This window comes from Triticum dicoccoides, chromosome 4A (assembly GCF_002162155.2).
Source record: "Triticum dicoccoides isolate Atlit2015 ecotype Zavitan chromosome 4A, WEW_v2.0, whole genome shotgun sequence".
NCBI classification, from domain to species: Eukaryota; Viridiplantae; Streptophyta; class Magnoliopsida; order Poales; family Poaceae; genus Triticum; species Triticum dicoccoides.
The window spans coordinates 592,214,223-592,227,726 of NC_041386.1; the positions used below are offsets into that span (position 1 = coordinate 592,214,223).

Consider the following 13,504-nt stretch of genomic DNA (forward strand, 5'->3'; position numbering starts at 1 on the left):
ACCATAAAAAAAGGAATCCTCAACAAACGACACAACATTAAAAAAAACGACAGAAACTCTTACTTGTGTATTGGTTATGGTTGTGTTTTTTTATTGTCGTATGATCTTACTTGTGTGGACGGCATGAGATGTTTGTGGTGCAGAGAATTGTTGGGCAGCGAATTTCCCCATCGCATGTCAAGGAGGGCTTCAGTATGGTCTATTACTATTCTGCAGTTGTATGACCGTCAGCTTGTTTGCGTTTTTAAGTTTGTAAGGAACAGAACACACTTGCACTTGTCATGCCTTCATCATACAACCTAGAGTATCGATAAAGAGAAAACCGCTTCGTCCATCACAAGTACTTCTCCATGAAGAAATATAAGAGTGCTTAAATCACTACTTTAGATATCTATAAACCTACGTGCTACGGGATGTTACACACATTTTAAAAGAACCGAGCATTCACGGCTCAACGCCACTTCTCCATGTGTTTAGAACCAAAAGGCAGGGAGAACGCCACTTCATCACACGTACACAAAAACGGGAAACCCAAGAGGAGCACCGCCGAACCGAACCATGCATGAACTTGCCCGGGAAGGCTCTAATCAGACCGGGCCTGCGCTTTGTCGGTCCGAATGTTGCTTCTTCATTGCCTCGATCGCCTCCCTGAAAATGTCAGGCATAACCAACTGTTAAGGCCTCCAAGGCAACCAACATGTCTGCTTAACAGCGTTGCAGCAACAAAATAAAGAAGTTGACAACAATTATATGTTAATGATAGGGCGTACAAACAATGGGATCAAACAGACATGATTTACTTGCTTAACTCTGGCCAGTATTATATGCATAATAATAACATGAATGAAAAGGGTACGTTTGGAATCAAAACGCAGTCTATTTAACCAAACCCTTGCTCCCGAGAACAGATGTTCAAGAAAACAAAGACGGCAGATGGAAGGCCTACCAAAATGCGTCGTGAATCTCCACGCTTGCAGGATTCAGTTTCCCTCCAGCCAGGAATGCATCACACGCTTCTTTACACTCCTGAAGGAAGGATAAAAACAAGAAGCAGATTGTCTACATGGGGCCGGAGCGACGTGTAAAGCAGCAAAAGAATGTCAGACTGCAATTTTTATCTCACCTTCAGCGACATGAGGGCAGCTCCCTTCCGATAGTAACCCTTCGCCCAATCAGGCTGCAGATTTACACATGCAATGGCATCAGCCAAAGCATCATGCGCCTCGCCGCTCTTTAGATGGCAAAGGCTCCTGTTGGAATAAAGCGTTGCATCTTCAGGATCCACTTTGATTGCCTGCATCGAAACAAACCATATGGTTAATTCTCAAAAGGCAAGCACAACTTGGGTATAAGAAAAGGAAGAATCACAATCCATCATCCCAGAATCAAGTAAGCAATCATAATTCATTTTCATTCATGATGAATAGCTAACAATGCACTACAGATATGGAAACAGAGCGCTCTGGTAACATACTACCTCACTGTAGAATTTTAATGCAGCAGCGTAGTCCTTACGCTCGACTGCTTTTGCACCGAGTAATTTCAGTTCAGCCTTCTTATCTTTATCACCTCCCTTGTCCTATACCAATAAAAAAAACATGCATATCAGCAGCATGCACCTTGTGCTTAAGTACTATGCATTGTTTTTAAGGCGGTAAGGCAACCTAAGGCGAGCACCACCCGCTCTAGCGCCTAAGGCGGACGCCTAAGTGCCTAAGGCGGGCATATTTGTAAGGCGCTGCCCGGGCGCCTTATCGCCTAAGCGTCCAAGGCAGGATGCCTTAAAAACAATGGTACTATGAACCAATCAGCTTTAAAATAGGGAAGATGTGCAATGATATTACCTTGGCACAGGGCTTCTTTGGTGCACCAGAGTCTTCTTTATTGGTTGTTACTTCTGCATTTAATTTCAGCTGAACATTGCTGTCTTTATCACTTTGCTTACCCTTAATCACAATATTGGGCACGCCATGACACATAAAAAATTCAAGTCAACAGACATGAAGAAGCTTAAGTGACAGCTTTAAAAAACTCAAACTAGCAAAATTCAAGCACTTTATTCAGAGCAACAATCATTTTCCACTTGAACTCATGGGCAGTTTAGACATAAACAATTGGAATGCCCTAATTGTGGCACTTCCTCTACAAGCCATAGCTTCGCAAATTTTTGAAATGGCATCACCTCAAAATCAGCCAAAAATGGGTGTGAATATCTGCAGCAAAATTTACTTGGCAGGCTTGCATGAGTAAATATCAGGATGTAATCTCCATGAGCAACCCATTTATGTTCTGGCTTCTTTTAAGCAGATATTAGCATTCTGTTTTAATATTGGGTTCCCTATCAAGTATTGGCCACAGTTTCACCCAATTTTGTGTTCACGTCCTGAAGTTTGTTTCTAAATTAGGTAACAATGTAATTAAATGATATTTCCGAACTTATATTTCTACATATATTTTTATTTAGCTGCTAGGAAAATTTAGTGGAAAACATACATGGTCAAGACTAAACAGAACAGATAACAAACAACTTCACGCTTAAATCTCAGGAACAGGAAAATATAAGGTGCCACAAATTGTGGTGTCTAAGTAACTGAGCTTAGGCTTTAGTTCATACCTTGTTAGATTGTCTTAACTTTTCATGGGCAATGATTCCTTCAACACTCCAGTTTGACACAGATTGAATGGGTAAAGTGAAAGGAAACAGAATCTCAACAAGCTTTCTTCTTCCAGAGTTTGCAGCCATTTCTATTGGTATCATACGGCCCTGTTATGTAAAAAAAACAGAACAAGGCAGAGATATTTATATACCATGATTACAATATGTGTCAACATAAAACTTATGGTCCACCTGGTTAGCATGTTAAAAACAAAAGGATAAAGCAAAGCAGCAATAACCAAGATATAGCATTTCCTTGCGCTCCAAGAGTTGGCAACACAACATCATTGGAAACATTTTCTGAATACCAATTCAATGATATATCTTTTATGGAATATAATTAATATTTTATTAGTCAAATTGGCGGTCAAATTAAGTATCAATATGTGTGCAGGCCTTGTGAACCTAGGAGGGGGTACCAATGACCATAAAAATCAATTAACAACAGTAATAGCAAGAATCATGAACTTACTTGATTGCTTGGAATATTGGCATCTGCGCCAACCTCCAGCAAATACTCAACACATTCAGATAAGTCTTTGCTAGTTGCTATCACCAATGGAGTATCAGGATTTGCACAATTCAAATCGGCACCAGCCTGTGGAATAATATAATAAATGAGCATATGGACATTTTCAGATCACATAAAATACAGGAATCCAGTAAATAAATCCCTATTGGGTTCCTGAACCATTTATAAGATAAAAAAAGGAGGGTGAAGTGTCCACCAGACCTTGACAAGGAGCTTCATGCACTTTAAAGCATCAGACTCAGTAATTCTTCCAGAAGCAACACAAAGAACTGCAGCCATGGGTGTGCCTAAATCTGCCGAAACTGTGTTTGGCTACATGTTTTTAGAGAAAGAGGTCAATTGACAGGTAGTGATGCTCCTAAACTACTAAATATTAAATTAAATTATTATTACATCTGCATTGTGCTGCAATAAAATCTGTATGATGCCAGACTTCCCATAAGAGGCAGCGACATGTAGTGGTGTCCCTTCAGAAGACAATACATCAACACTAGCTCCTTTTGACAGCAAGAGTCGTACCAGTCGGTTATTCCCTAGGTAAAAAGCAGTGGCATGAAGAATAATATTTTATTTCAGTCGGTTATTTAAGAACAAATGGACAGAAAAATAGATCAGGACTATATCATTCAAGTATAGTGTGTTTCGTTCAACATATCCACATACCCTAATGCACATGCCAAACTTTATGTAAGAACACGCAAATACACGATTGAATTCAATGTCATGTTGGAGGGTACAAAGAGCCAAAGAGGTAGAATTGAATCCATGAGGAATGTTACACATGTTAGACATAATGTACTATCACTCTTTTAAATACAAACATGTAAATATGCAGTCTAAAAACAAAGTGACAATGGTCATTCAATCAGATCATCAGGACATTAAATATAAAGAGACACTAACATTAACAATTTCCTTTTGTGAGCAAAAAATAGTAAGTATATATTTATGTTGTTAATAGGTGCAGAAAGAGAACCTTCTTTTGTAGCGTAGTGCAGAGGAGTAAATCTTTTGTTATCTTGCTTATTGGGATTAGCACCTTTGTCAAGCAAATACTCCACAGTAACTGATTTATCGCGCAACACCGCACAAGCCAAAGGTGTCATGCCTACCAATGGTAAAAATTAAGCAATGTAATCAGATCTTACATAGATGACTTACCAGACTACCACAGTATAATGTGAAGCATAAAGTTCAGCAAACACATCATAGTGTACAGAACACAATTACAACTTGAAAGTACAACAAGCCAAAGTTCAAGTGTTCAACACATTGTCAGTGTTTGCATGGGAGCGACGTTTACAGTACCCCAAAAAAATAGTATGTGTTTTCAAAAAAATCTGAATTTTTTTTGTAGATGATTGTGTTGGTGTAGCAAGCATGCTTGACAATTTTATGTGGAATGGAGCAGCGGTATTTCATCAGTGAAAAAAACAAATTTGGGGTGACATTTGGTCTTTGATTTTTCTTTTTTGCACAGGCCAAAATGCTTAACCTTTTTGCCTCAAAATTTACAGGTAGCATTTGTATGTGACAAAGATCACAAAAAAATGTCACAATTTTTTTGACATTTGAAAAAAAAATTGGCCCAGGGAGCATGTGCTCCCGGGAGGCAAATTGAATTTCCGTGTTTGCATGTCATTTATAACGGTAGCATGCCAACACTACGGGATAGTAAACAAACGATACTGTACGAGAACCAGAGGGTCGAGTTTAGGAATTGTATTTTTTTTCTTTCAGAAAGGGAGTTTAGGAATTGTATAAGGGACACATTTACATCATACTCCCTCCGTTCCTAAATATTTGTCTTTCTAGACATTTTAAATGACTACTACATACGGATGTACGTAGACATATTTTAGAGTGTAGATTCACTCATTTTGCTCCGTATGTAGTCACTTGTTGAAATGCCTAGAAAGACAAGTATTTAGGAACGGAGGGAGTAATATATAACAGCTTGCATTACCTCACCAACAAAAACAAATTAATGAACCATTTAATCTAGCAAGAATACACACTGCAGATACCTGAATCATCATTAGCTTCAGTATTGATGTCAAACCCAAGCTGCTCTCAATTTTCCCCGTGCATGCTGCCTCATGCAGTGGCCCCATGTCCTCCATCTTCACAGAGTCATTCAACTCACTGCGGTCCCCATCCGCACCACCAAATATAGTGGGTGGAGCAACTGTAGGACAGCCATTATTTTGGCAAAATAAAGGGGTTACTATGTAATATCTATAATGTACAAATACACCAAAATAATAATTGGACAAAGACGTGAGCTTGTACCAGGCTCCCAGCCTGCTCCCGAACTACCCTTCCTACATTCTCTCCCTCAAGGTCCCAATGAGCTCCACCTATCCACTCCTAGATAGCCCGAGATTGCAAAATACTCCCTCCGTTCCTAAATATAAGGCTTTGTAGCGATTTCACTATGGACCACGTACGGATGTATATAGATGCATTTTAGAGTGTAGATTTATTCATTCTATTCCGTATGTGGTCCATAGTGAAATCTCTCCAAAGACTTGTATTTAGGAACGGAGGGAGTAACAAACAACAAGCAGAATGATGCTATACAGCAGCTTCAACATGGGGCGAATCCATTGACACCGCTACGACCAGTGGCAAGACCAGACTTTGGTGATTGAGCAGATAAATCAGGGATGCGGCAGAGAGCGCTAACTTCCTTCGACACCTTGGTGTCCATTCTAAATTCTCCATTATTCAACGCCTTGCTGATTTCTTTGCTATTCGTACAAAAATGGAGAATGCGCTGAGTTGAATGTCTATTTGTATGAAATGTGAAGAAAACCACCTAAAACATGACAAGTAAAATATGTCAATTTGAGAACTTCGTGGGCCACAGAGAATTGCGGAGTGTGATATGATGTCCACTAAATTAGTGTGTTATACTTTCTACAGCATCGCATTTGTCGTGAAATGAAACTTGCTCATGTGGATCTTGATTTTTTTTCCCCATTGAACCATTATTTTAGCTTGGTGGGCCCCATTATTTTAATCCCAAGCTCCTAGCTCCACCATTGTCGATCAACCAACTCTTCAAAACACAATTTAAAGGGCATGTTCCTCCATCTCTAAGTATTAGTTGAAGGACTATCAGCATATATGATGGTTGTCCATATATAGATGCGTTGTTGTTTTCATAAACATGGCAGTGACAGGTCGTCCATAGGCGCAATTTATTTTGACGGTTTGGATGATTTTTTGAGATTCGGATGACCCAGCAATTGATTTTATATGTTAGGCATACTTTTCCAACTTTCAGATTCGAATAATGTTGTGAGCGAAATCCCGTGTGGTTGGTGAATGACTGGACGCAGCATCTCCTACTGTTAGTAAATGCAGATGATAGTCCTCTTAGCTTTGAGACCGAGACCCAAACCCTTGCTAGAAAGGGGGTGAAAAACAAGCCGATTTGGGCGGGGGTGGGAGAGCGGGGGGGATTGATTTCTCACAGAAGATTTGGCTGGGGTCGACGCCCGACTCGGCGATGTGGCGGGTCACGGCCTCCGACGAGAGCATGCGGTCCAGCCCTTCCCTCTGCTCCGGACCTGCACGCACGCAGTGCGCACACAGAGGAACGAGCAGCGCCGTCAGAGACCTCGGCTCCGACGGATCGAGGAGGAGGAGGGGAAGTTAAACAGGATCGGGGGCGGGGCTCGACGTACTCATGTAGCCCACCCGGTCCTGGGAGGGGAAGTAGGCCATGCCCGACGAGACGTTCTGGAAGCTCCCCGGCGCGAACCCGTCGAAGCGCTCCAGCACACGCCCGCGGCCGCGGCCGCCGCCTCCGCCTCCACTGCCGGCGCCGCGGCCCTTGAGGCGCCTCGCTTTCCCCATGGAGCACGGCGCCTCGCTTTCCCCATGGAGCACCCTAGATAGGGATGGCACCCGCAGGGTTTGGAAACGGGTGGAGCCACCCCATACCCTTACCCATCCCCTCTGAGCTTACCCATCACCCTTACCCATACCCATCAATGGGTACAATTTTTTCCCATACCCGTTACCCAACAGGGTACATGGGTACCCATGGGTAAAATTACCCATGTTTGCAAAGCATCAGCTTGAACTACTCATAGTCATAAAAACAACATATAATTATAATCTATAAACAACAATAGATTATAACAAGAACAACACACTTTTAAACAACAACACATCCTAAACAACATCATTTTTAATAAACAACATCACTTTCTCGTAAACAACAACACATCAATACATCATCACATAGTCATATATTTTGAGTTCACAAATTCATGATAAAGTGTAGAGATAATTTTGAGTTCATATAGATTTTATATGGGTACATGGGTATGTGGGTATGGGTTACATGATCCCATACCCGTACCCACTCTACCCGATGGGTTTAACATTTCCCTATTCATATGCCCATGGATAATTTTTTGTCCCATACCCTTACTCTAATAGGATTTTTACCCGCAGGGTACGTGGGTAATGGGTACCCATTGCCATCCCTCCCTAGAGGCCCCGGCGACGGGTGGGTGGGGGTTTGGGTTGCTTGGGTTTTCGAGGCGGATGCTTCGGGGGCGGCGCGCCCGCAGCCGGCCTACTTTATCCCGTGGCCACCCACCCTGCGCGGCGCACGTCGCGGAAACTTTTCGTTTGGGCTTCCTTCCAGGTTCGGGAGAGCAGAGTAATGTCACTAGCTCCCTTCTCGCCGGCCGGCATGGCGTGCATGCAACGACGCGCGTGAACGATGATGATGTTGGTAACAATGTTTTGCTAATTCGAAAAGAAAAACAATGTTATGTAACATTGTACTTTGGCTCTGTTTGTTTCGGATTCTGGGAGCAGATTCAGCTTTGCCAGTGAAGCCTAATCTATAATCTGAAACAAACAGCTATTTGGAATCAGCTTTGCCAGTGAAGCCGAATCTGGATTTGGACCATTTTTAGTGCAATTTCCTGAAGCACCTCAAAGTGTACTTCGGTGGTGAAGCTGATTCTTAGAATCAGATTCGCCAGTGAGTGAACCCACATGTGATTAAAATCCAAGCAAAGCTGAAACAAACAAAGCCTTTTACCTCTCTTCACGGCCAAAATCGCTGTCTTAGCCCTTCAATGGAAGGTTAACGAGATATTGCCCCATGTGAAAAAAACAAGATCGAACCCGGTTTGAAAGTATCCTCGTACATGACCGGTTTTCTACCGCCAAACCGCCTGATTTGAAAGTATGGATGTTCTCTTATGTGTTTTCAAGTATGCCTTATTCATTTTGATTGCAAGTATAGACGTCAAATATTTGTTGTAAATTTTATGACTAAGTGTGGATTATTGTGTTACGTAGGATGACCAATCACAATCAGCTGGCCAATGGTCCTTGGTGTCATGGGCTTGAGGTCAGTTACGACGCCACTCACCAGGCGCAGTACATCGAGACTGGGCATGTAAGAACCAAATATGTTTTCGTTTTCAGTCAATTGGTAAGGTATGGACCACAACTTCTATAATTTTGACAATTGTTAGAACCTTTGCGCAAGAGAGGCCACCAAACAGCGTGTGAGATGCCATATGACGAACGGTTCGAGGAGTACTTCGAGAGAGCAGGGCTAACTACCCATCGACCGCCAGTTTAAACGTGCCCCGCCCAAGATCAACCAACCGAAGTGCAGAACATGGTTTAGTCTGTCTTACCTCAACTGGGACACAAGTTTAAGGGGGGCAAATGGCTGCACACAACCAAACACACCCGAAGTTCCCAAGTTAAATGTTGAAATTTGCTTTCGATTAGAGCATCTCAAACAGATACCCAAAAACAGCCGCCATGCCCAACAAACTGACATTTTAGGCACAAAACAGCTTATCTCTATTGTAAAAAAAGATGCCCTGTCTCTATACAGTAGCAAGAAAAAGAAATTGCAACTTCCCTAAAATTTTGCTACAAGTTGACGACCTAAAAATTGACCCAACCAACCGCTCATCGAAATCATTTCTTTTTCTTCCCAACCATGCAGAAAAGGCGAGCCAAAGATGGCTCCAATACGGCTAAGCCCTGTTTGGGTTGTCGTTTCCATTTCAAATACCCCTGTAAAACTTAGACCTCCACCCGTCGTTTTCATTTCTAGCAGGAAATAGCTCTTGGCTAGTAAGTTACACCTGTAAGTAAATTACACCCGTATTCAATTACATCGATGCGAAGCTCGGCCTAAGTGGGAAAAAAGTTCAAAATGGGGCACATCAGGAGCGTTCTAGACGGATTTGGATGAATAAGTGCCAGAACTGATTAAAGCGCTCGCACACGCAAGCACCCATGGCCATGTAGCAACAACACAACGTTTCATGGTTTCTCAGACAAAAACGAGATCACCAGATGTAAAACAAGCCGGAAGGGAACCACTGAGCACGGCCAGAACCAGCCCGCCCATGCAGGCCCTAATCAGATTCAGATGAGCTGCCGCTTTCTCCAGCGTCAAGTTCCGCCCTCATTGCCGCAACAGCATCCCTGAAAATGTCAGACGTAGCACCGGTTATTATGGAGCCACCATGGTGTGTTCGATTCAAGCTATGCAAGTTTAATAATCTATTCCAGACTTCTTTAAAAAAAACTACTACCAAGCATTTCAGCTCAAACGTGATGATGCAGCTAAATATACACCATGGGAATGCACATGATGACACTAACGACACACTACGACAGTGCACCCGCAATATGATAATAAATAATGCTTCACTTGATTATCAATTCTGCCAGAATAATGATATTGCATAACATAACGACAAAGTTACGTATGGAGTCAAAGTTAAAAGCAGTTATATTCAAAGGACCCTTGGAATTAGAAGACATGTTGAAGAAAAAGAAAGGCGAGATGGGAAGAGTTACCAAAATGCTTCATGAATCTCCTGACTTGTAGGATCCAGCTTCATCGCAGCCATATACGTATCACATGCTTCCTTGTGATCCTAAGGATACAAAAACAGGAACCATATTGTTATTGTCATGTAAAACAGCAATTGGCCAGCAATGCGCTGATTTTGTCTGACCTTGAGTGCCGTTAAGGCAGCTCCTTTCCGCCAGTAACCTTTTGGCCAATCAGGCTGCAGCCTTATGCAAGCATTGGCATCCACCAGAGCATCACGTGCTTCACCAATCCTTAAATGGCAAAAGCTCCTGTTTGAATAGAGCGTTGCATCTTCAGGATCCACTTTGATTGCCTGCATCAAACCAAATCATGAGCACGATCCGTCATCCCAGAATCAAAGCGCTCAAACGGATAGAGCAACAATATACCTCACTGTAGAATTTTGATGCACCGGCGTAGTCCTTCTCCTCTACTGCTTTTGCACCAAGTGATTTCAGCTCAGCCTTCTTATCTTGACCTACCTTGTCCTACACCATTAAGAGAACATGTACTTAAGCCCTCTCTACAGAGCAACAATTTTATCACTTCAATTCATAAGCATGTTTAGTTGAAAACAATTGGAATGCCCTAAACATGGTACTTTCATCTCCAAGCAACAGTATTGGCAAAATTGTGCAATGATAACACCTAAAAACCAGTAAATGATGGCAAATGAATATGCGCAGCAAAACATACTTGACTGACTTGCAGTGAGTAATATCATGATGTTCTGTTTCATGCGACCAGTTAATAGGATTATGTTTCTATTTTGTACTTGCTTCCCTCCTAACCAGAGTTTCACTATATGTGTTCAGGACTTCCTGATTTTATTTGCCAGACTAGACTATTAACATCGTCCCAGTGATGGCTCCGCACTACTGTTTCTACATATTTGTTATTGTAGCTGCTACGCAGATGCTGTTGAAAAAGAATATCACACCATAGCGAACGAATGACATGCACCTTATTTCACACATCTCATGAACAGGACAAACATAAGGTTCTATAAATTGTAACATCGAAATAAATGAGCTTTGAATTGAGTTTGTACCTTGTCCTTCAAGTGCTTTGATTTTACGTGGGTAATGATTCCATCAATACTCCAGATTGGCACACATTGAATGGGTTTGGTGTACGGAAATAGAATCTCCACGAGCTCTCTTCTTCCAGAGTCTGCAACGATTTCTATTGGTGTCGTACCGCACTGTTATGTACAAAAAAGAACAGGAGGAAGATATTTATGGAGGATGATCGCAATGTGACAACAGAAACATAGGATACGTCCAGCTAAAACAACACTGTGATACACTAAAGCAGCAATAATTAAGACATTCCACATGTTCCAACAGTTACCAACACGACATCACCACCACAAGTAATAGTATTATGACCTTTTTTCACAAGTAATATTCTAAAAATGGAATGTCAAATGATAAAAACTGGTTAGCTCCATATCTTCATGGAAAATGCCAACAACAGCAGCAGCAGCAAAGTCTTTCAGTGCCAAACAAGTTGGGGTAGGCTAGAATTGAAACCCATAAAATATCAACTCTATCACGTATATCAACATTCCCCGATCCTTTCTTGTGTGGCCATATATCCACCTCAACATGCGTATCTCTGCTACACCTAGTTGTTGGGTATGTCGCCTTTTAGTTGGCCAACACTCAGCGACATACAACATCGCAGGTCAAATCGCCATCCTATAGAACATGTCTTTTGCCTTTTGTGGCACTCTCTTAACATAGAGAATGGCAGACGCTTGGCGCCACTTCATTCATCCAGCTTTGATTCAATGGCTCACATCTTCATCGATATCATCATCCTTCTACAGTGTAGGCATCTGAAACATCGTCATCTGCACTCTTATCCAGGCGTAGGCGTCTGAAACAGTCTTTGTCTCCTTAATAGCCTTTTGGTTTTAGACATCCTCGTTCCACTACCAGGTATCTTTAGCTTCGATTCTACTACTCCTGGTCACTCCAAACTCCCCTAAAGCTACCTTCCGAATGCAAGCCGTCATCTTCATCCACATATTGTTTGCATCACCTCCTTCCTCCCATCGGCTCTCCGTAATAAGTAATAACCCTCTCCTTGAAAGCTACCTCCCCCTTGAGCTTCCACCAGTTTGTTCTATCTCCCGCTGGGCACGAATCCAAAAGCAAAAATCAGCCACCACAAGCTTATGTTGAGGGACAACACTCTCTCCAGGTATCACCTTACAATCTAGGCAAGCACGCCTGTCTTCTCTTCTCAAGAGGACGAAATCAATTTGGCTCAAGTGTTTTCCACTACCAAGTCACTAGATGGGATTCTCTCTTTCTAAAAAGTACCCACGATCATGTCGTAGGCTAAAGCAAAGCTCAAGACATCCTCTCCTTCTTGATCCCTGCTGCCATATCCAAAGTCCCCCCCATGCACCCCTTCAAAATCTGTGTTAGATGTACCCATGTGGCCATTGATGAGGTCTCCTCCTATGAAGAGCTTCTCACCAATAGGTACACTCCTAACCATGTCCTTCGGGCCTTCCCAGAATTCCATCTTGGTGCTCTCACTATGGCCTACTCGCAGAGCATACCCATTGATAACATTAAGAACTAAGTCCCCAATGACCAGCTTGACCAGGATAATCCGGTCCCCTTGCCTTTTGACGTCTACCACCCCCTACTTGAGGCTCTTTAATCAAGATGCCTACTCCATTTCTGTTTGTAGTCGTCCCCGTGTACCACAACTTGAAGTCGGTATCCTCTACCTCCTTCGCCTTTTGTCCCTTCCATTTGGTTTCTGGGACGAATAGGATATCAACACCTCTCTTCACCACTGCATCCACAAACTCCCGTAATTTACCCGTCAAGGACCCTACGTTCCAGCTACCTACGCAGATCCTACTAGGCTCGGCTAGCTTCCTTACCCTTCACACTCGTCGAGTCAAATGCTAAGAACCACGCAACTTTTAAAAAATACTCATTATGTCCCATGGTTCTCCCCTTTTAAGAAAAAACTAACAACCTTTTGACCACAGTGTTTGTTTTTCTGGAAACATGTGATATTCTTACAAGTTACAATAACATTCCACATAAAAAGGACAGACCCAGTGCATATAAGCTCCCACACAAGGTGGGGTCTGGGGAGGGATAATTGGAACCTAGTCTTACCCCTGCAAAGTGCAATGCAGAGAGGCTGGTTCGAACCTAGGACCTCTTGGCACAAGTGGGAAGACTTCACCACTGCGCCAGGCCTGCCCTCTAAAACTTAAATAACATTCCACATAAAACTTAAATAAAAGTCAGCTACCCGCCACTTGTTGCAGTAAAATCAAGACAAAAGGGGTATGTGTCCAGCTCAAGTCGAACGGTTGCATTCAATAGTCCTGCTCCGTTCAAGTTGAATCAACAAGTGGTGGGGGATTTTCCAGCTCGAGTCGAAC

At 42.5% G+C, this 13,504-nt stretch overlaps 1 protein-coding gene and 1 pseudogene across 1 annotated transcript in view; both read right to left on the bottom strand.

The window, feature by feature from the left end:
- Nucleotides 1-326: 326 nt before the first annotated feature.
- On the bottom strand, nt 327-7,022 carry LOC119287079 (annotated as a pseudogene).
- A 2,242-nt stretch (nt 7,023-9,264) lies between these two features.
- The window catches only part of LOC119287080 (poly [ADP-ribose] polymerase tankyrase-2-like), a 10,339-nt gene continuing 6,099 nt past the window's right edge, over nt 9,265-13,504 (bottom strand). Inside the window, exons 8-12 of the mRNA XM_037566583.1 lie at nt 11,129-11,281; nt 10,467-10,565; nt 10,220-10,390; nt 10,059-10,138; nt 9,265-9,680 (exon numbers count right to left, since the gene is read on the bottom strand). Coding sequence (XP_037422480.1) covers nt 9,611-9,680; nt 10,059-10,138; nt 10,220-10,390; nt 10,467-10,565; nt 11,129-11,281 — 573 coding nt within the window. The 3' untranslated portion in view covers nt 9,265-9,610. The remainder of the gene's footprint in view (nt 9,681-10,058; nt 10,139-10,219; nt 10,391-10,466; nt 10,566-11,128; nt 11,282-13,504) is intronic.